General features: G+C 36.3%; 1 protein-coding gene across 1 annotated transcript in view; it reads right to left on the bottom strand.

Moving 5' to 3' along the window:
• Window positions 1-23,630, bottom strand: part of EXOC2 (exocyst complex component 2) — a 182,056-nt gene that overhangs the window by 141,118 nt on the left and 17,308 nt on the right. Inside the window, exons 2-4 of the mRNA XM_060189160.1 lie at window positions 19,347-19,507; window positions 14,747-14,923; window positions 11,999-12,125 (exon numbers count right to left, since the gene is read on the bottom strand). Of these exons, the coding sequence (XP_060045143.1) occupies window positions 11,999-12,125; window positions 14,747-14,923; window positions 19,347-19,464 (422 nt within the window). The 5' untranslated portion in view covers window positions 19,465-19,507. The remainder of the gene's footprint in view (window positions 1-11,998; window positions 12,126-14,746; window positions 14,924-19,346; window positions 19,508-23,630) is intronic.

Here is a 23,630-nt window from a genome sequence, read left to right as displayed (position 1 = left end):
GGAAAATGGTCTACAGGAGCAGTGGATTCATAGTTCAGACACTGAAGCCAAGCAAAAAAAAAAAGGATCTGTATTTGAAAGCATAAACAAATCTACTAATCTAGAAGTTGACCCTAGAAAGTGATGCTCCACTCTGGAAGACAGACAGTTGTATCTGAGCCAAAGTAATTCAGTTAAACCTTGCCCCCAGAGGGCTAATGAGCTAGCAGCCTCCACTCCCTAAGGTGGACAGTGGTAAGTACATGATCTGAGCCTATTTACTCATCCCCATTTCTGCCATGACAGTCCTCAAAACTGAAGTTCATCAACTTCAATGGGATTACACTTTCCCGCCTACGTCATATTACTTTCTACTTTGCTCCTCTGAGCTTGCTATTCCCTCTGACTAAAATGTGTCACCCTAGTTCCACACACCGGATAAGACCAACTCAGAAGGATGGGAGAGACAGCATAATGGCTATTTAAAAAAAAAAAAAATTCTTGCCTAAGGCTGTAATGTCCTAGGTTCGATCCCTTACAACACCAAAAGTCAGAGCTGACCAGAGCTCTGGTAAAATGAAGGAGAAGGAGGAGGAGGAGGAGGAGAGGGAGGGGGAGGGGGAAGGGGAGGAGGTGCTCTCAGGTGTCAGAAAGCCTCCTATATATCATAACCACGTTCTTTTTTTAACCAGGGCTGCATGAAGAAGCACACACACATATATGCCAATGCCCGCTCTTCCTAGCATAGCAGTTCTCCCAAAGAAATCTCCCCACTAATCCTCCTCTTCATCACAGGCTGCCAGCACCCCAATCTTCACTAACAGATAGTGAAGCCAGCTCCCCAGGATTACCTTGGTAAACCCTGTCCTTCCATTTGAACCCTAAAGTCTATTATGTCAGCACCTCAGTTCTGACAAGAAAGATCCCCCAAATTTACCTGCCTCCTGCAGGCATCTTTCTTCCTATGTATTCTCTCTTGAAATTAGGAGAAAAAAGTTCTGCTTAACTCAGTAGGAGGTGACAAAAAGATGAGACTATTATGAGGGTCATGGGTGTCAAGTTTCAGTAACTCAGAAATTTAGTCAAGTTTACACCTTTATTCAACTGACATCAGAAGAAATTATTTTAGTCTGAACCATGTGCATGTGTGTGTGGTGTGGCTGTATGCTTAATGTAGGTATGATGCTTCAGGGTATGTACACAGCTTCTGTGTGTATATTATGTGTATTTGTGATGTGTATATGGTGTGTGTGTGTGTGTGTGTGGTGAATATATGTCATATGTATATTTAAGACACACAAGTTCATTGATCATTTTTACCAGATACGAGTCTTTGAGATGGAGCTGGAGACATTTTTGGAAGTTTATTTTAGTTTGAATTCTTCATGCTGGTTTGATATTTTACTTCGTAACAAAATCCTGTCACCTTTGGAAGTATTCGTTTCATTTATTTGTATATTGGGCCTGCACTTAGAAGCTTTGAGGAATCTGATGACTGAGTATAGACTTAGACTGAGCCCTAGATAAGCAAGTACTCTTTCCTCTGATGCACGCAGGCTACATTCTATAGCTCTGCCTGAACACCTGGGTAGTGTCGGTCTAGAATACTATTTCAACAATCATGTGACTTTGTCTAAACTGAAAGAATGGAATGATGAAATTCGTGGGGTCTGCCACAGTTGTGAGGGAGAAGTCTGCCACTTTCCCATCAATTGCACTTTTTTTTCTTTTATTCTTTATTTTTATTGGGAGGTTAATGGTTTACTACACAGTTGTTGGCACATGGGTATAATTTCTCATCTCACTGTGATAGGTGTCTGCAAAGCACTCTCACGCCCAATGTAGGTTTGTTTCAGTCATCATGTGCCAGGACCACAAAATGCTTTTCCCATTCTCCTTCTCCTCCTTCCCCAGAGTTCTTTTGCTTCAGCGTAATACACCAAATCCAGTCAGTGTTCTACTTTGGTTCCCCTTTCTGTTCTTAAGTTTTACCCGTGAGTGAAATCATCCCATATTCATCCTTCTCTTTCTGGCTTCTTTCACTTAACACAATTCCTTCAAGCTCCATCCAAGATGAGGTGAAGAAGGTAACTTCATCATTCTTTTTTTTTTCTTTATTGGCTGGAATAATGCTTTACATTCAGCAGTAAAATACAGTAATTTGTGTATGAGTAACATTTCTCAGTGCCTGCATCACAAATCTACTGCTCATGGAGGCTATTTTTTCCCCTTTGTTTCCCTTGTTATTGTCATTGCTATTATTGTTGTTGTTGTTGTTGCTGTCATTGCTGTTGGATAGGACAGAGAGAAATAGAGAGAAGAGGGCAAGACAGTGAAGGGGAGAGAAAGATAGATACCTGCAGACCTGCTTCACTGCCTGTGAAGCGAACCCCCCACACACACAGGTAGGGGGCTGGGGGCTTGAACCAGGATCCCTGCACGTGATAATTCAATCCTCCTGTGCCATCATATGCTAGGACCTGAACCTCCCCCCGCCCCATTCCAGAGTCTTTTACTTTGGTGCAACACGCTAAACCTAATCCAAGTTCTACTTTGTGTTTTCTTATTTTTCAACTTTATTGTTATTGTTGTTGTTGTTGTTATTATTATTATTATTAATGATTTAATAATAAGAAGATTGTAGGATAAGACTTGCACAATTCCAGAGTGCCATACCCCATCTCCTCCATTGGAAGTTTCCTTATTCTTTATCCCTCTGGGAGAGTAGGGACCAAAGGTCCCTATAGGTGCAGAAAGTGGGAGAGGTCAGACTTCTATAGTTGTTTTTCTGCTAGATATAGGTGTTAACAGGTCGATCCATACCCCTGGCCTGTTTCTATCCTTCCCTAGTGGGGTAGGGCTCTGGGGAGTTGGGGTTCCAGGACACACTGGTGAGGTGGTGAGGTCATCTGACCAGGGAAGGTAGGTTGGTATCATGGTAGTATTTTTCAACTTCTATCTGTAAGATCATTTTATATTCATCCTTCTGTTTCTGACTTATCTCACTTAGTATGATATTCAAAATGAGGTGAAGAAAGTAAATTCACCATTGTTAATAGCTGAGTAGTATTCCATTGTGTATATATATCACAACTTTCTCAGCCACTCTTCTGTTGTTGGACACCTAAGCTGCTTCCAAGTTTGGTCTAATACAAATTGTTCTTCTATGAACATAGGTACACATAGATCCCTTTGGATGGGTGTGTTTGTTTCCATGGTATATAGCCCCAGGAGAGGAGTTGCAGTGTCATAGGGAAGGTCCACTTGTAGCCTTCTGAAAGTGCTCCAAACAGATCTCCAGAAGGGTTGGACCAATTTATAATCCCATCAGCAGTATTAGCCCTAAAACCTCTCCAGTATTTGCTGTTACTTTCCTTTCTGATGTATGACACTCTCACAATAGTCAAGTGGTATCTCATTATTGTCTTTATTCTCTGATAATCAATGACTAGAAGAATTTTTTCATGTCTGTTGACCCACTGTATCTCTTCTTTGGTGAATAATCTATTCATATCCTATCCCTAATTTTAGATGGGATTACTTGTTGCTATTATTGATGAGTTTGGTGAGGTCTTTGAATATTTTGGTTATTAACCTCTTGTCTGACATATGATGTAAAAACAAAACAAAACAAAAAAAAAACCTTCTCCCATTCCATTCCATAACACCAGGCAGTGCTCAAGTCACTCTGTCATTATGAAGGAAATCAGTGTGTGCTATAAGTGAAGAAAAGCAAACCCACACTCCTAACACCATGGTGACACTACTGAGTCATGTACTCAATCATGGTCTACCACTTCTGGAATTTTATATTATGAAAAAAATAAATGTCTTGTTTGTTTAAGCCAAAAACAGTTTTTTTGTTGTTGTTGTTGTTGTTGCTGCTATGTGTTTGGCTACCCCTCCCACCCTCCACCCCCCATTACCTGCAGCTGGACACATCAAGAGTCTAACCCAAAATACGTAACTAAATTTGTCAATCTTTAATACAATCACCTTTAAATGTGATTTAGACAATAAATAACAATGTTCAAAAGGAATAAAGACTCTGGGAAACATATGGCAGTGTTTATAATAGGTGCTACTAATAGTAAGTACTGGTTCAGAGTACAGTTCTGTGTTCAATCTTAAAACTTCATTAAATTTGTTGAAATAGCCTTAGGGAATTCATTTTTGCTGCTTAAGGTTCTATGTATTTCACAAATATAATGAGACTAAACCTCTCTCCTTTGGAAAAGTTTGAGGATTAAAGTAGACAATGCGTGTATGAAATAAAAAATCACAACTATAAATCAAAGGATTAAAATTTAGGGCAAAAGTTGATGAAGAGTTGGCTTAGAATGCAGAAATAGCTAAGAGTTTTATTAGGAAAGGAAGAAGCAATATGTCATGAACCTAAGGAAATACAAGAGTCAAAACCTAAATGTCTACAAAAAGTGGATTTTGGTTTCTAGCCCATGAAGTGAAAACATGGATTAATAAATCGGTAAAAGATGTATTCTAGTAAGTCAAAGGAATATACACTTTAAATCTTTGAACCTGAAGATGGACAAAGGTAGCAATGACTCTTCAGTGTAAACTCGGGAAATAAGTTCATTTAAGAATTAAAACACAATTTCAGGGGCTGACAATTCTTGCCACCCTTGAAATACATGTTTTCCTTTAGATGGCAGCACAAGCTCAGCTTTCAATCTTTTGAAAAAATTTATAGACAACTCAGGTATGTGGATGGGGCGGATGTAAAAGAAGTAATGTTTCCAACACACCAGTTTTCCAGCATGAAGAACCATCTACCTGCATTAATAATCAGTGAATGAGCACAACAAAAATCATTTGGGAGAAAAATCATAACCCTCCCACAGAGAGTGAAGCCAGGCTACAGTTGTATGTTTGTATTGAAAAGAACACGTTTTCTTGATTTGGCAGATGGAAAGATGAAAGGCAGGGAAGACTAACATAGTAAAAGTGGGCTTATGTGGTTCTGCTGAGTGTGTGGATATTCTCCTCATTCTTTCAACTTCCAATTTTTCATCATCCTTTCTTGCACTACTGTATTAAACAGAGCTTGCTTTGGTGTGTGTGTGTGTGTGTGTGTTGTTGTTTTCTTCTTTCTTACTCAGTATGACACAATTACTGGGCTCTGGCACTATATATTACCCACAAATATGTTTTTATAAAATTTCCAAAATATAAATTCACACAAGGCTCTGCTCTTTTATACTCAAACTAACAATTATTTCTGCCACCTTTCCTGGTTTCCACATGCGGAAAAATCGGTCACATCTTTTCTTTCTATTGGAAAGTTAAATTGATGAGGAGCAAAGCAGTTCTTCATTATCTACAAAACTATTATGGAAACAAAGCATATATCAGTAGCATAACAATTGACTATTCTATGTAGTTATTCCCAAGTAAAACTTTCACACATACAAAAATGAGACATTAGGGCAGGGGAGACAGCGTAACGGTTATGCAAGCAGATTCTCACGCCTAAGGTTCCTAAGTCCCAGGTTCAATCCCGGCACCACCATAAGCCAGAGCTGAGCAGTGCTCTGGTGTTTCTCTGTGTGTGTGTGTGTCTCTCTCTCTCTGCATCTCTCTTAAAAATAAAATAAATACAATTTAAAAAAAAAGAAAAAATAGGGAAAATTTAGTTTAAAAAAAACAAAAATGAGACACTGGGAAGAAAAGGGGGGAGCTCCATTTTAATGCTCTCACCCTCACAAATGTATACTATCTGCACAAACATTACTTATGAATATTCACAACTCATGCAAATATTACTGTTAAAAAATAAAACCTGGAAAACTCCCACTTAATAGAAACCTGATTTTTCTCTTACCTTCTTTCTGTTTAAATAGCTTGTCTTTATTACAATTTTAGCTGTGCAAAGAGCACATATATTTATGACAATGGGTATAATAAATCAGAAATATAGACTTTTTATAAGCAAATATTAGTCGTTCTTCAAAGTGGAATTATTTTTCTTCTGAGCAATTAGTAACATTTTTAGGAGTATCAAGGCACCATGTGTGCAAAACATCAGTTAAAAATTTAGGAATATGAAAGGTTTTAGCAGTCAAAGGAGGCCAATAAATGCTACTTGTTAAACTTGTGGGCTGGAAGACGAAGGCATGCATGCCGGGCACATCAATAAAATATTTATTAAACTCTGACTCACTCTGAAGAAACTATATTTTGTTGCTCTCACTTTTCTTTTTCATACTCAGATAGAGTGGCTACAACACTACAGGAGCCCTCAGTATTCCACCTTGCAAATTTTACTGTCAGTTAAAGAGAATTTCCATAAACACTAAGGCTGTAATCACCAGAAGTCGATTCATCTTCCAAAGGCAACCTCATCATTTATGATTTATACAGGCCACAGTATTTAACAATAAGCATTCATATTGCTTGAGACTTCTCAACTAATACATTTTAACAAGCAAGTAATATTTAAAGCCATGCCATTACTTCCCCAAAGACATTTTTAATAAATTAAAAATAGGTCCTTTTAGCCTCTTAATTATCAAAGAAAGTCCAAATGACACCAACAAACAGAAATAAAAGATAGGAAATAAATGCTGTTAGGGGCTTTAGTCTGAGTATAACATCATTCTCTGATATCAAAGCTTATATAAAAAAAACTAAGTGAATCAAGGAAGTAAAACAGAACAGTATTTTTTTCCCTTCTGTTTTCTCTGTTGCTGAAATAAGACTTCTCTGATTTCAAAAAAGTCAATGAAATGATTCAATTTTTCTGACAGAATCTTCAGAGGAAGCAAGCAAAGAACTAACTTTTCTGGCCAAAAACATTCTCTTCTATTGTTTTCTATAATTTTTCCAATTTTATATATTTTTTTTTATTTTCTTGAATCCTAATATATCTTCTCTTTGTTTCGAGAAACTGCAAGAAGATGCTAAGTGAACAAGTGAGTTATTGGATCTTCCACTCTCTGGATAGCCTTCCCAGATTCTTCTGATTCTATACAAACTCCTGAGTTTCATTATCTCTATCATGCAACTATTACAGAAACAGAAATTAACTGTGGAGAATGGTGATCAGGGACCTCTGGTTATAGAAATGTCGACTTCATCAAGAGACAACTGTTAACCATGCTATAGAAGTGGCCTGTTGTGCACAACCTATTATGTCTGTCCTCTGGAATTACCTGTGACGTTGGCTTAAACACTTTACTACTTAACGAGGTAAACTAAAGCTCTAATGATGTACTCATTTTATAGTATATTAGGGTTGTGGATTTACTTTTTCAAAAACTACTCTTTAATTATTCCATAGCTATATAATTAACTACTGAAATTTAAGTAATAAATTGAAATGAACATTACTTCTTGAATTAGTGAATATAAAGCCACTTAAATTTTTTATTCAAGTTGTTATACTGAAAACTTTTTTGTCAGGTATATGACAAATATAATTGAAAATGGTAAAAGTCTGTCATGATAACAATTGTAAAGAACCAGATACATAGTGGTTACTCAAATATTACTTGTGTATCACTGATCATCCTACTCTACAGTCTGCCCTGCTAAAGACTCAAGAACTGAATAGGTTGACAAGATAGGTCATGACAATGTTTAGCATATATTGGTCATCTGTATATATTCTTTTTATTATTTTTTCTATATTTATTTATTTATTTTCCCTTTTGTTGCCCTTGTTTTTTTATTGTTGTTGTTGTTATTGATGTTGTCACTGATAGATAGGACAAGAGAAATGTGAAGCAACTCCCCTGCAGGTGGGGAGCCAGGGGCTCCAGCTGTGATCCTTAAGCGGATCTCTGCTCTTTGCACCACGTGTGCTTAACCCGCTGCGCTATCGCCTGACTCCTCATCTGTATATATTCTTTGGAAAAGTATCTGTTCAAATCCTCTGCTTATTTTCAACAAGACTGACTGATTTTGTGCTATACAGTTATATGAATTCTTTCTATATTTTGGATATAAATCTCATATCATTTGTATGATTTTTTTCAACTATTTTTTTCCTATTCAGTAAGTTATCATTAATTCTGTTGGTATCATTTGTTGTGCAGAAGTTTTTTTAGCTTGATGTAGGTTCTACTTGTTTAGATTTGCTTTGTTGACATTATAGCCATATTAAAAATAATCATTGTAAAGATCAGTGTCAAAGAGCTTACCCCTCTACTTTCTTCTAAGAGTTTTAAGGGGTTAGGTCTCACATCTTATATTTTAAGAGGGTCTGGCAAGATAGTTCCCCTATACAGTAGGGCTGCTTTGTCACAAGCCCAACCCAAGTTTGAGACCAGCCTCCAATGAAATGGAGGTAACTGCAGTGCTATCATGTCTTCCCCTTTTTCCATATATATCTCTATCAGAGGGAAAATAAAAAGTCAGCTTGAAGCAATGAAATCCTAGGAACAAAAAATAAATAACATATTTTAATTGAGGTTTGTGCATACTGTAAAACAGTGATAGGGAGTCGGGCGGTAGTGCAGCGGGTTAAGCGCACGTGGCACAAAGCACAAGGACCAGCATAAGGATCTGGGTTCCAGGCCCCTGCTCTCCACCTGTAGGGGAGCCACTTCACAGGCGATGAAGCAGGTCTGCAGGTGTATATCTTTCTCTCCCCCTCTTTGTCTTCCCCTCCTCTCTCCATTTCTCTCTGTCCTATCTAACAATGACGACAACAATAACAACAACTACAACAAAATTAAAGCATGGCTAAAATAATAAATACTAAAAAAATAAAATAAAATAAAACAGTGATCCTGTTGTTTTCGCCGGGCTAGGTTGTTTTCGCCGGGCTGGCTTCACGGGCAGGTAACAGACGACCAGGGACTCATGGGACTCATCTCTTTATTCATGCAGGACGCAGCACAATCTAAGACGAGCTAAACTAAACTCAAGTTAGCGTAAAACTCACAATGCTGTCTTTATATATACTTGCCAAGTAGGGTGGAAACAGGATGTGACATAGAGAGGGTGGAGAGAAAAGTGACTGGTGAAAATCAGAGTGTGACAAGGAGGGGGCAGAGCAGGCGAGAATCCTATCACTGAACCACCAATGCCCTGGAGTGCTTTATGTAAATGTAAAAGTGATTTATGTAAATAGACCAAAGCTTTGAATGGGATTAAATCTATCCCTATATAGGCATATGGTTAAGCAGAAGCCAGGGGGAGCTGGCATACTATCCAACATGATCCAATCTCGTTCTTTTGCATATGATTATTCACTTGTCCTAAGACCCTCTATGAAGAGACTACCCATTCCCCCAATGAATGTTCTGTGCATGAATAAACTGACCATAGGTTTATTTCTGGAGCCTTTACTTTGTTCCATTAATCTACGTGTATCTTTTTATTTCAACACCACAATGTTTCGGTTACTGCTGCTTTGTAATATAGCTTGTGGTGAGTTTTTTTGTTGTTGTTGTTTTAACCAGAGTACCATTCAGCTCTGGCTATTGATGGTGCCAGTGAACAGACTCGGGACCTGTGCACTGTCCCCTCAGCTCTGTAATATAATTTAGTATTAGGAAATGAGATATGCTTACTCCAATTTTGCTCTTTTCTTTTTCTTTCATTGACAATTTCGGGATCTTTTGCGGTTCCATATAAACTCCAGAATTGTTTTGATAACTATGAAGAATGCTACTGAAATCTTATAGGGATGATACAGGATCTCAGTCCTTTGGGTATTAACCATAGTTTAACAATACTCTTCCAACCCATAAGCACTGAATCACTATCTGTTTAAGCCGAATTTATTCAAAGATACATCCTTCAGTTTCCTTTATCAATGTCTTAAGAGTTTCCGTATGTCTTTTACCTCCTTGGTTAAATTCAAAACATTCTAGCTGTAAAAGATATTTAATATTATTTCATTCTCATTATATGTATTAAGTCCTTGTGCACTTAAGAAGAATGTGTATTCTGCAACTTTGGGATGAAAGGATATTCTAATTGGATGATCCATCCATTAATATAGGTGGAGTATTAAAACCTGCTACCAAGGTATTACCACATATGTCTTCCTTTAGGTCTGATAATATTTGCTTTATATATTAAGGTACTCCTATTAAATTCACAACTATTTACAAATGTTATATCCTCTTGTTGAATTGTTCCCTTTAGCATTTAGATATGTCTGTGTCTCTTTTTACAATCTTAGTTTTAGGACTATTTGTCTGGCATAAGTCTAACTATCTCAGCTTTTATTTTGGTTTTTATTTTCATGAAACATCTTTCTCTATCCCTTCACCTTCAGACTATGTTTCCCTGTATTGTCATGATTCATAAAGGGAACCACTTGTATGCAGCAGGTGGCTGGGGCTGGTTTTCTATGCATTTGTTCATATTGTTATTTTTACTCCCACTTCAGTGCTTCTTGACTCAATGTACATAGTGCTATTTTAAGATAATAATATTGTTTATTACTCTGAAATCTTAATAGCCATTTAAAAGATTATTTTCCCAAGCAGCTGAGCAATGAGTCAGATATACACAAGAAGATTAAAGAACCATAGTAATATTGAAGTGACATTATGAAGCACTTGTTATGAGAAAGACACTATTTCAGGTGCTTACTCACTGAAGCCTCATAACTATCATGTGGCACTTAATACCAGAAGATTTATGATTCCTCAAAGAGGAAAGCTAAATAGCTTATGTACAGTCATACTGCTATTGAGAGTTAAAGTGATGATCCAAACTGAGAGTCTTTGGCTCTGGACTATACTAGACAAATTCTCAAATTAAAAAAAAAAAATCCAATAGCTTTTGTTGCTATAATTTCTGCCTGCTATTACTACCACTGAGAAAGGATTATCCTGCAATTTCTCAAGAAAAAGTACAATAAAAAATTATTCAGTCTACGGCCATACCACCCTGAACATGCCCCCCCCCCAAAAAAAAAGCCTGCTATTTGGATTACAGTAGTGTTCAAGCATAGAGCTGAAGGTTAAATATATAAAGATTAGTGGAGATTTGTCTCAATTCCTAGAACAAACTAAAATAAATCTATGGTGAAAAGGTTAACAGAACTAATTTGTCACCTGTAGTAATGTTTAGGTAGCAATCAATACTCAGTATATATAACTTCACTAAGGAGAATCATCAAGGTCAGAAAATATGTGAGATGCATTAACATGTTAAATGAACTGTCTATGTGAGATGTATAAGGATAAAATTATAAAAATTACTGGGAGTCGGGCGGTAGCACAAGGACCGGTATAAGGGTCCCGGTTCGAGCCCCTGGGTCCCCACCTGCAGGGGAGTTGCTTCACAGGCAGTGAAGCAGGTCTGCAGGTATCTATCTTTCACTCCCTCTGTCTTCCCCTCCTCTCTCCATTTCACTCTGTCCTATTCAACAACGACGACATCAATAATAACTACAACAATAAAAAACAAAAAACAAGGACAACAAAAGGCAATAAATAAATATTAAAAAAATACTAACACATCTTACTAGGGATTAGGAAATAAAATTGTAGATTTGTTAGAAGACACCTTAAAAGTTATCATTTACCTGCCCCAATTCTGATAAAATAAATAAATATGGAGTAAGTGTACACTATAAGTAGAAGTGTAAGCAAAATAAGACTTCAAGAATCTTAATCTAAATATTTCCCAAAAATGATGAAATGAAAAATTCTAGTTTGACTTCAAATACCATCTCAATATTTAAACTTGCCAACATATTGATCTAAATAGTATACTAATTGTTATATTCTTAGAAATACTAGTTACAAAAAAACAACTAGTTACTAAAAATGTCAAGACACTTTTCTTCTTTACAAAATATAAACTAAAAGTACTAGAAAGGTAAGTAGTTCTTGCAAAGTTTTAACTAACTGGAACACCAGCTTGCCATAAAGCTGACCAGGAGTCAGAAACAATCTCTTTCTTCCAACAATAGTGGTGCTTCAATTGTATTGCCCTGAATGTTACTGAAGTTTTACTGAACTGTTGACTTTTAAGTAACTAATTCTTCAACAACTGAAAATAAAGGAAATTGAAGAAAATGGGTACTTACTTCTCAATATCAATGCCAAGCGGATTTGCAGGACGTAGGGACAAAGGAGGAATTCCTTTATTCCTGTCAGTACGCATATCATAATAATTCATTTCATCAACCCATACAGCAGACTGATCCAATATACCTACCAAAATGAGGAACACATCCTTAGTGTGCTAGAATCTCCCTAAACACTAGGTTCTGCCACAATGCCTTACTTTTTTAGAAGCTGTGACTAAATGTACACTATGGTCATTATTTAAAAGACTGATTGATTCATGAATGAGAGAGAGAAAGGAAAAGAGACCAAAGTGAACCAGAATATCACTTTGGCATATACAATGCCAGGGATCAAATTCAGGACCTCATGCTTGAGAGTCCAGTGCCTTGCCACTGTGCCACCTCCCAAGGACACAATGACAAATTTTTAAAAATCTGAGGGCGTAGTTATGGGACTTTCTTTTTTAAGTGTTCAGTGGTTTGATTAAAAACACTTAAGTGGGGAGTCGGGCGGTAGCACAGCAGGTTAAGTGCATGTGGTGCAAAGTGCAAGGACCGGCATAAGGATCCTGGTTCGAGCCCCCAGCTCCCCACCTGCAGGGGAGTCACTTCACAAGGGGTGAAGCAGGTCTGCAGGTGTCTATCTTTCTCTCCTCCTCTCTGTCTTCCCCTCCTCTCTCCATTTCTCTTTGTCCTATCCAACAACAATGTCAACAACAAAAGTAACAACTACAATTTAAAAAAAAGGGCAACAAAAGGGAATAAATAAAATATAAAAAATTACTATCTATTTATGAAAAGGCAAGACTAGCATCTCTTGGTTCATGGCTTACACATCATTCAATAGGGAAGACAAACTAAGCCTCTGAAAAAAGTAGAAATTAGTGGTAGAATGAATAAGCATATTTTCAAATAATAAGCAGTACAATTACTTTGGTATATTCAATGAAACATTCAACAGTTCCACATACAAAGAAATGAGCTACATGCCTGAAGAGGAAGATGTCACTGTAATATGTGACTAGGGAGGTGCTGTGAACAAAAGGGAATCTCTGAAAACAGTGCCCTCTGTTACTTGAAGTAGATCTTTGTCATTCATTGTGATATACCAAGTTACCACCTCCAGACCAGGGCATGGTGCCATACCCAGAGAGGCAGGGCTGGAGGGCTGGGAAGGCTTCATGAAGGAAAGAACTCTGATTTCCAGGCTTCTCTGTACTGTTGTAATCATTTATGAAGTTATTCACACTATCAACATCCAGTTCTGCCAGGACACAATCAAAGGCTTTGTCAGAAACTATGCTCAAGTCTAGATATTTCTTCGCTTAGTTTGATTAAGTGTCTATTGACCCTACACAGTGCTAGGTTCTAGGCAGAGCACTGTGTAAATAAATTATACTTTCAAATATATTTTCTTTATTTTCTGATTAACATGACATAAGATGATGCCAGATCTTGTCAGTGATTCTAAGTTCCTCCAGGAAACAGGTAACAATTTCCTGCTTAAATTTCACACCTCGGTTTTTGAAGATACTAAACAAAAATATCAATGCTACAAATTATATATATTTTTGTTGGTAATAAAGCATATAATATGAATTATATCAATATGGGCATATATCTATATATATAAGAAAATTTCATATTGAACTTTCCTGTAAATTTATAATTTTCTATGAATCAAGGAATTTAGGGAACTAAAGGAAGATAGTGCTGCAAAAAGGGGTTATGCGCTAAGATAAAAAAATCAGAGACAACCTATAAAATTATGCATTTTTCTATAAAACAGAGGAAAATGAATATATGCTCTGGGTGTAATTATGCTTGTGGTATTCCTACTATTAATCAAGTGTTGACTATGTGTAACAAACACATTTAAAGAACACAGAGATGAAGCTGATAATGTTCTTATCTGGCAGTAGAAATCACCATACACAGACACAGCTATAATAATAACTGAAAACTGCTAACGTATTGAGAACTTTGTATTAACTCTTTAGCTATGCTAGACATTTTACCTGTATGTTCTTATTCATTTAATCCTATGAATTAATGCTATTACTGTACTTTTACTCACATAGAAACTAAGTACTACATTTATAAAATGGCAGCGCTAATACTCAGCTTAGTATTCAGAGTCTTTGTCTTCAGACCAGGTTTCAACTATTCCTAATATGAGGAAGCAACTGCTGAGAGCATAAAGGTAATATTTATGTGATAGGGCACAAAGAAAAGTAGTAATTTCCAGGATGAAGGGCTAAGAGCTGCTGATATTATACTGGAAGGAAGGAAGGAAGGAAGGAAGGAAGGAAGGAAGGAAGGAAGGAAGAAGGAAGGAAGGGAGGGAGGAAGGAAGGAAGGAAAAAGACTGAAGGGGGGAAAAAGTATTATTTAGACTAATACCATTATTTAATGGTCAAATCAGCAGAATAATTAAATTTAATCCATTATATAACAGAAATATAATTACTATACTCACGACCAAGGAAATAAATGTTGTATATAAAATGTTAAATGAACAGATTTAATAAAGAATTTAGAATGGCAGTTCTCATGATCATTAACCTTAGGTTTTACTGTTAGCTCAGCATATAGGCTTTTTATGTTTTAACCAGTTTTCCACTTCTATCAAAAATAAGGATAAACAATATAAGTTAATAAAACATGATAACAGGTAAATTTTATACCAATTTATCAGTTTTAAATTTCAAAAGACAGAATTAATTTTTATTGTCTTCTTTAAAATACAGTCATGAAAGACAATACCTATTTTTTCAGGTTTGAGTAGCTTGAAAGAGACCGTTGAGGTTCCTTTGCCACCTGATTTGGTTGTGACAATAATGTCCCCTTTGTCATTTTTGGCTTGTCCCACTCGACAAACTATTTTGCTTGCAGACATCCATTCTGCCGTCAGGAGACAATTATGTCCACAAATTGTCAATCCTGTAAATTAAAGCAAGAATATAACAAGTTCAAAAGAACAATCAGACCTCAGACATGGCATTAGAAGACAATTCTCCTGTTAGTATTACCAGACCTTCAGCATAAAATAAAAATTAGATGTAGAAATGACATTTCCTCATTTGATATAATTATTACTGAATATAATCAATGTGCTTTACAAATACATTGCTATCAACATGGATTTTGTCTAGCCTGACTTTCTGTAATATTTAGGGTCTCTTATAGTACATTTAAAGTTCTTCAAGCATTAGTGTGATTAGGAAATAAGGACTATAATAACTGTGTGAAGCATTCCAGATTACCTCAAACTGTGAGAATCTCAAATATGCTTTCATAGCTACCAGAAGAGAGCTCGCTACATGTATTAAGAGTCTAAATTATTGATCAAAAAAATTTTAACTGTATTTAAAAGTTTTGTATCATTGCCTAAAGACATTATGCTCAGAGGCCGGGTGGTGACGCATCTGGTTGAAGACACATGTTACAATGTGCAAGGACACAGGTTCGAGACCCCGGCCCCCACCTGCAGGGGAAAAGCTTTGCGAGTGGTGAAGCAGGGCTGCAGGTGCCTTTCTGTTTCTCTTCTCTGTCTTCCCCTTCCCTCTCAATTTCTTCCTGTCTCTATCCAATAAAAAAAAAAAAATCACAAACCAAAAAATGACATTGTGATCATGCAGCTTCCTGTAAATAATCTGCGCACATTTAGACTAGTGTGCAGTTAGATATGGGATTGCAGATGGAAAGTAAAAGCTCTTTTTTTTTTTTTTTTCAAACAGTCTGGCAAATGTTCTAACTGTTCTTGAGCATTCCCAGATTACTAAATATCTGCATATAAAGATAATTCATGCTACTTCATGTTTCCCCAATGATACGACTTCTGTACTTCATTCTGCTCTCACAACAAATCATTGCTTCCAAAAGGTCAACTTCTCACTGGCCTCTCAGGCCTACCAACAAGCAAAAAATTTTTTAAAAAATTAAAAATTACAATTAAAAAAAAAAAAAGAAGTTACTTTTTTGTTTATGAGTAAGATGGGGGGTGGGGAGAGAAAACCAGAGTATTGCTCTGGTACGTAGTTCTTGAACTCAGTACCTCATGCTTGAGAATTCAGTACTTTATCCTTTGTACCACCTCCCAGGCCACACAAATGATAACTGATGAGTAAAAAAGAAATAGAGATGAGAAGGCACAACCCCAGGCAGAGTACAATAGGCCATGGTGTAGACATAATGCCAGCCAGTCCACTACTGACTTACTTCAACTATATTCAAAAATAAAGCAAAACATATCTGGCGGATGCCACACCCTTTCTTTTCTCATTATTTAACTTTTTTAACAGTCAAATTTGGCAATCACAATTGTTTCTCAATTACCCGTAGCACCTCAACCAATGGCAAATCTGGTTAAAAAAAAAAATGTACACATGAATGCATTACACAAGTCATCTTTTGCTACATTTTTAAGAACTTTTTAGCAAGAATTCTGTATTACTCATAGACCAATAAAAGTGACATAAAATTAACATTAAGTTACATAAAATTATTGAAATAATGAACTTTAGGGATTCAAACTAAGATATCATTGTCTATTCACATATTGAATTCTGATTTTCTAAGAACAGTATTTAAAGATTCCTTTAGGATTAAGTTTTATGTCTATGTTTTTAACTGTGTAATGAATGACATTGGCACTCTTTTATATACTCCCATAATTCAAAATAAATCTGTTCCAAATTGTAATGTCTTTGGCAGCTTCCCAGATAATCAATTTACATTACAAAAATATTTTAAAAATTTGACAAAGCACCCTTGGGACACTAACCCTTTTTCCCCCAAGATAAGCACTAAGATATGTTTCAGTGCATATTTGCTCACACAGTCTGATGTATATATAAAAATCCATACTTTTAAATTAATGAGAACTATTCTAATTTGAAGACTTTATTTTAGACAATGAGTACTGTAGTATTATTCCAGGCAAGACATAACTTAGTAGTTTAAAATAATTATAATATCAAAATGATCCTGTGATCTTCAATATTCACTCCCTTTCATAAAACAGTACTCCAGTATCAGCCCCCAATAAGACCTATCTTGTTACTAAAACTCAGAATTAGGAGTGGATTTCAGATATACAGACAGAAAGTCTTTAAAAGGTGTTTAGAAGAGTAAACATGAATAATATCCATGATAGGATAAGCAGAAAAAGTGTTACCTAAAACAGCAGTTTAAGCATCTAGTTAGAAGCTGCTGAGTTCCCTGACTTAAATATAATTTGCACTGTAACAAAAAAAATAATAATTGTCATATAATTCAAATATAAAATCAGTATATAAGTAAATAAGATCATAACATTTATTTATTAATTTCTTAAGTACATTCTCATTAACTTACTGAAAGTTAAGAAATATGCTTTATGAAATATAATATCTTCTTGAAAAAGTAATTTGTAGAATTCTAAAAAAAAGTGTTTTATACGGTTTTACTTGGCTTATGTCAACATAGTTTAAGTTCAAGACACTTAGGATTATTTAGTAGGTTAAATTTGCTTTGAAAAAAAAAAAAAGTCTCTTGGCAATACACAGACAGGTTGAAAGCCAAAGTAGTGAGACTTATAAAAATAGCATACACTTAGTCAAATAAGAAAAGAAATGCCTGAAGCTACAGCAAAATTAAAATTTACATAGAATAGTAAATGTCCTGTTTGAGAGCTAACAATCACTGCCAGTTAAAATATGGGACATAGCTTCAACCTGTACAGTCTGTGTTAATTCATTCTGCAGATTATTCTAATTTGGATAAAGAAAAATGTGGCATGAGCTGTGTCAAAACCCAAGACAGAGGATTAGAGGAAACTATCTTCATAGGAAAAGTAAATTTAAATTATGTTAATTGAAGAATCTAGAGCTATAGCTAGAGAAAACAATATGAAAGGAGACACATTTAAATAAGGCCTGTAGACAAAATTAGCTGAGAAATGTAAAGCTCAGTCACTAAGCACAGGACTGACCTCTAATTCATTTTCTCTTTTCTATGTTTTATGGATTGCCAAAACCCAATCTATGAATCAGCAGCTCCACCACAAGAAAGAATATGTTCCAATTTATACTCTCCAGTACTTTACCAACAGGTCTTTCATAAATAAAGACTTATTTCATAAAGAAAGTCTATCTATATATATTCATACAGAAATCAAATGAAAGCAATCATACAATTGTATTTAAAACGTGTTCTCTACTCTTCCTGCACCTGACACTTGTGTGTACTAAGAAAAAATACATAAAACTAGGTTCCATCTTTAGAAAATTACCCTTATCAGACCCAAGCATCATTTATATTTGTATGTTTAATTTACAGAAGAGATTAAGACAGTTCTGGGATGAGAACTACAAACACAAGTGTTTAAAGAAGCCAATAATGGAGGGTTCTTTTTTTATTATTATTTTTATTTTTTTTTCTTTGTTATTTATTTTCCCTTTTGTTGCCCTTGTTGTTGTAGTTATTATTGTTGTTGTTGATATCATTGTTGTTGGAATAATGGAGGGTTCTATGTTGGAGGACTATCAGGGGGAAACAAACATGCAAATCAACTTCTAAAAACATTATGCACTGCCAACTGGATATGGAGTATTCTATCATCCATATCCACGAGCTTAAAAATATAAAGTGATCCTAAACACTGAATTTTGGTTGACTCTAAACATTAGGAGAGATAAGTAAAAAGAATTTCATAGGTGGGAATTAATTTTAAGAGGTTTATGTTTTTTTATTTGTTTGTTGTTGTTCTTCTTCTTAGCAGACAGAAACAAGCAGCAAGTCTAGTCTATGGTAGCACTTGCTGTGAAAATATGGTAGGATATCAACGTGGACAGGGAAGTGGAAAAAAACAGGATCCACAAGTCCCCATGAGAATGGCTGCCTGGGGAGAACTGGCAGCTTCTTCTTGGCTGTGGAGGAAAGTTAAGAGGTGATAGTGACATCTCCAGGAGACTGGGTTTGGATTCGACTTGAAGAGGAATAAGGAACAAGAAAGAGATGTACTTCAAAGATCACTCACGGAAGAATAAAAATAGGTGAACACTGGAAGGGAAACTTAGGGGAGCAAAAACAGCTGGGAGGCTAACTTGACAGTGTGAACTGGAGGTCAAAATTGAGGAAATACAAGCAAACCTTGGATATGGGAAATGCTAAAGAACTTGGTGAAGAGAATATGGCAAGATCTGACTTTAAAAAAACAGTAACAATAGAATAATAATGATTATAACAGATATTATTTTATCTTTATCTGAATCACTTTGTATCAAGCACAATGATGCCTTCAATCATATCCATTATCTCAACATAAGTCCTCCACAAAAAGAAAGCATTTAGTATGGATATGTAGCCAAGTCCTTGTCCTTACCTATGAGGTCAGTTGGGCCAGTCCCCAAGTTTTCTCCTCTAATTGTGACTTTTGTCCATGGTATTCCCTCATTTGGAGAGATGCCTGTCACAAGCGGGGGTTGTCGGGTTCGAGACATTGTGCTTTGTTGAGCAAACTGTAGAGCTAGTTATAAAAGTAATCTGTTAAAAGTAAAACATGTATAGAGTCAGTTGAGGTATGCATTAGTCAACTACCTAAACTTGAATGGGAGTAAATATTAAAAGGGCTCTTACAGGAATTAACTAGCTAATAAGACACTTGATTTTTCTTTAATAGCAGCATCTCTCTTCAGGAAGTAGAGGACAATTTATTCCTCTCACTTTCAACATTGCAGGGGCTGGGTTATAAAATGTACACCGCTATTTCCGGTTAATGAATTATCAAAAGCAAATCACAATTTGACATCAATTAAAATTAGGTACTTGTGATACAATTATTCCATTCACAAAACAAGCCATTGAATTTCCTCCATAAGTTTCCTTTTTGTTTGTTTGTTATTTGTTTCTAATAGAGATAAAAATTGAGAGGGAACGGGGGTGAGTAGACAGGGAGAAAGAGAGACATTTCTAGCACTTCACAGCTCATGAGGCTTCATCACCTCTGCAGGTGAGGACATGGCATTTGAACCTGGACTGTTGTACATGGTAACATGTGTGCCATCACCTGACCCAAATACCATAAGTTTCATTAAATATACCAAGAAAGAGAAACACAGAAAGATAGAAGAACAACTGAGGATTGAATGAGTGAAAAGCCAGGTAAGAAGGCAGATCTTTACTAAACCTTGAAGTTTTCCACTTTATTAGAAAAAGAAAAAAAAAAAAAATAGGAGAGATACTAGACACAAATTCTAAGTCATTTATGTGTTATGGCATGGAAAAAAAAAACCCACAGGTCTTACAACATTCTATCCATACTAAAGCATATATTTTGCATTTTCACCTGATACTAGAAGTTTATAAAATGCTAACAATGGCCAGTGATTTTTTTAAAGGGTTTAAAATGCTTCTTTTTATTTATGTTTTTAAAATATTTTGTTTATTATAGGGGCCAGGTGGTGGTGCACTTGGTTGAGCGCACATGTTACAGTGCGCAAGGACCCAGGTTCGAGCCGCTGGCCCCCACCTGCAGGGGGAAAGCTTCACAAGTGGTGAAGTAGTGCTGCAGGTGTCTCTCTGTCTCTTTCTCCCTCTTTATCACCCCCCTTCCCTCTCAATTTCTGTCTGTCTGTATCCAGCAAATAAATAAAAAGGTAACAAATATTGTTTATTGATGAGAGAGATTTCAGGAAAGAGAATCAGAGATGGTGGTGTTGAGATTGGGAGCCTGAAGAGTGGGGTCCTGCCTGGATTGTGCTAGGGCCTGGGCCTCACTCTCCTCTTAGGTGATGTTTTGGAAATGGAGGTTTATCCGGATGACCCAGACAGGTACAAGTGTCCTTTCAGTTGGTCTTTTCAGATTGGTCTTCTTTCTTTCATCTCCCTTCAACTGGCATGGTCATCTCCCCTTCCCCAGGGACATTTGATCCTGACAGTTGGGGTGTGTGCTAGTTAGCGGGTAGACACCACATATGCTCTCCAGCAGCCTGTAGCACACAGGACAGCCCATGTGACACAGGGTGAGCTTTGACAAACTGACTAGTGGCATGGCAGCGAAATTCTGTCCAGAGAACCAAAGAAACTGATGTTATAGAGATGTATACGATTTTGTGGACACGTGGAGCTTCTGGGCATTCCTGAGTTCCTGTTTTGAAGGAATGTTGAAAAACTGAGATCAACACAAGCCCTGACAAGGAGGGGGGGTGGAACCCAGAGAGACTCCCAGCCATGTAAAAACAATGCAACACGCTAGAAACAACTAATTAAGAGGAAGTGGCACAACATGCATGTGCAGACACAGACCCAAACTGCTTTTTGCCTGGAACTTATATTTTAATTGGTAGAAATAAGTAATAAATAAATAAATAAAAATGTACTTTGTCAGAGTGGTGCTGATAATTATCAAAATTCTAGTGGGATTATTTTTAGAAGTTGACACAATATTTTAAAGTTAATTTGTGCTAATATCTGTGATGGCTAACAGAACTTATTAAAGTTGAGTTACCCTGACACATATTTAATTACATATACACATTAAGTCATCTTATAGGTGCAAAGCAAATCAGTGAGATAAAAAATATAGGAGGCCCAGAAACAGTATCTAAGTGAGAATTTTTACCAGTGATTAAAAATGGCATTCCATATCAGTGGAGGGAGGGGAAGTGCATTGTTGAGCGTAGTGGTATTATGGTCAAGGAATTTACTCAGTAGTCCAAAATAGATTGCAAATAAATTAAATAATTAAATAGATAAACATCAATAGTAACAGTGGCAAACGCTAGAAGAAGAAATAGTAACAGTTAAGTACCAGAAACATGACTTTGAAAGCATGACTCTAGAAGTAGCAAAGAGAAGGCTAATAGGTTTGACATTTAAAGACCTCAAACTCCCTAGGGGGCAAAGCACACCACAAACAATGTGAAAAGATAAATGTTAAACTGGGGAAGACATTGATAGTGCTTATAATGGACAGAGGGCTAGTGTTCTTAAAATCAAGCAAAGTGAGCCTAATGAAAAAATACCCCACCTCAATCAGTTGCACCTGACTGAGCACACGTGTTGCCAAGTTTGCAGTGGGGAAGCTTCACAAATGGTCTCTCTCCCTCTCTCCTGTTCTTTCTTAATTTCTGTCTTACCAAATCAATCAATAAATCAGTATTAAAGCAAGAAAAATAATAACAATAACAACAACAAGGGTAACAAAAAGGGGGAAATGGCCTCCAGGAGCAGTGGATTTGTAGTGCAGACATCAAGCCCCAGCAATAACCCTGGAGGCAACAAAAAAAATTAAAAATGTGTGTGTGTATATACTTGTACAGTTTTTTTAAAAGTATTTACAGACTCCCCCAAACAAAGAACCCTACCAAATTATACTAAATAAAAACATTCTACTTTCAGATAGTAGCAAAAACCTGTATAAGCACATATGACTATAACAAAAGGAAGGTTATTTAAGAAGGATTTACGACAAAACATTATTGGCAGAATAAGGTTACAGTGGTTGTGAGGACTGAAGTATGTCTTTTTATATATATATATTTATTTATTTATTCCTTTGTTGCCCTTGTAGTTCTATTGTTGTAGTTATTATTGATATCGTTGTTGGATAGGCCAGAGAGAAATGGAAAGAGGAGAGAAATCACCACCTGTGAAGCGACTGTCTTTTTCTTCCCCTCTCTGTCTTCCCCTCCTCTCTCCATTTCTCTCTGTCCTATCCAACGATGAAGACATCAATAACAACAATAATAACTACAACAATAAAACAAGGACAACAAAAAAGGTGAAATAAATTAAATGTTTAAAAAAAAAGGTATTATAACACACAATATTCCCTACACTGAAAAATTGAATTATAGTATGAAGGCCCCTGATAAAGAATCATCTTCAGCGCACTTGATTAAGACTGTATCATATTCATTTCCATCTTTCTAGTGCCTCCCAGCCACAGGGCAAAGCAGACACTGGGCAAAATAGTGGCTGGGCTGAACAAATACGGGAATGCAGGAGCTTGCCAGCAATTTCCTTCCTCTGGCTCTACAATGACAGTGGCAAACCTCAGGCCATGTGGAATTCCAACTATGAAAAAGCACTGAACTGTTGCACTCTAAAAGGATGTCAGCTTGATTTGTCCAGTTACAGTATAGAAACCACTCCTGGATTCTGTACAGTGTCCCATACACTACTTTTCCTGAACCAGTAAGTCTATGCCACAAAAATTAACTACCAAAGACCACTAAGAGAACAGAGAGCTTTCTAACTACATTCTAATAATTTCTTCAATGATAGCTTTCATAGCTCCTCTTAAAACTCAGTACAGAGTAGCTAACCATAAAGGCAGGTTACTTGTTCATCTGCAGAGAAGAATTAGAGATAAATGCAAAGTAACCACAAATAGGTGAGCAAAACAACTCGTTTCTGGGTCGCCTCTGGACAAACTGCATGTGGAGCTCAAATGGAGTCTCTAATTTTAAGGCCCAAGAGGTGGAAAGTTAGATATTCTATCACCATGTCCATACAGAATGACATGAAAGTTAAAGATTCTAGTACAGTTGACCCTTTAACAGCATGAGTTTGAACTGTGCATGTGTGTGTGTTTCAATATTGACATTAGGTCCTCTCTATCTACTAGCTCTATATCCAGAGATGTATAATAGGGCCATCATCA

The sequence above is a fragment of the Erinaceus europaeus genome, chromosome 4 (assembly GCF_950295315.1).
Source record: "Erinaceus europaeus chromosome 4, mEriEur2.1, whole genome shotgun sequence".
Taxonomy (NCBI): domain Eukaryota; kingdom Metazoa; phylum Chordata; class Mammalia; order Eulipotyphla; family Erinaceidae; genus Erinaceus; species Erinaceus europaeus.
The sequence above is the reverse complement of the archived record's forward strand: the minus strand, read 5'-3'. Positions and strand labels throughout refer to the sequence as shown.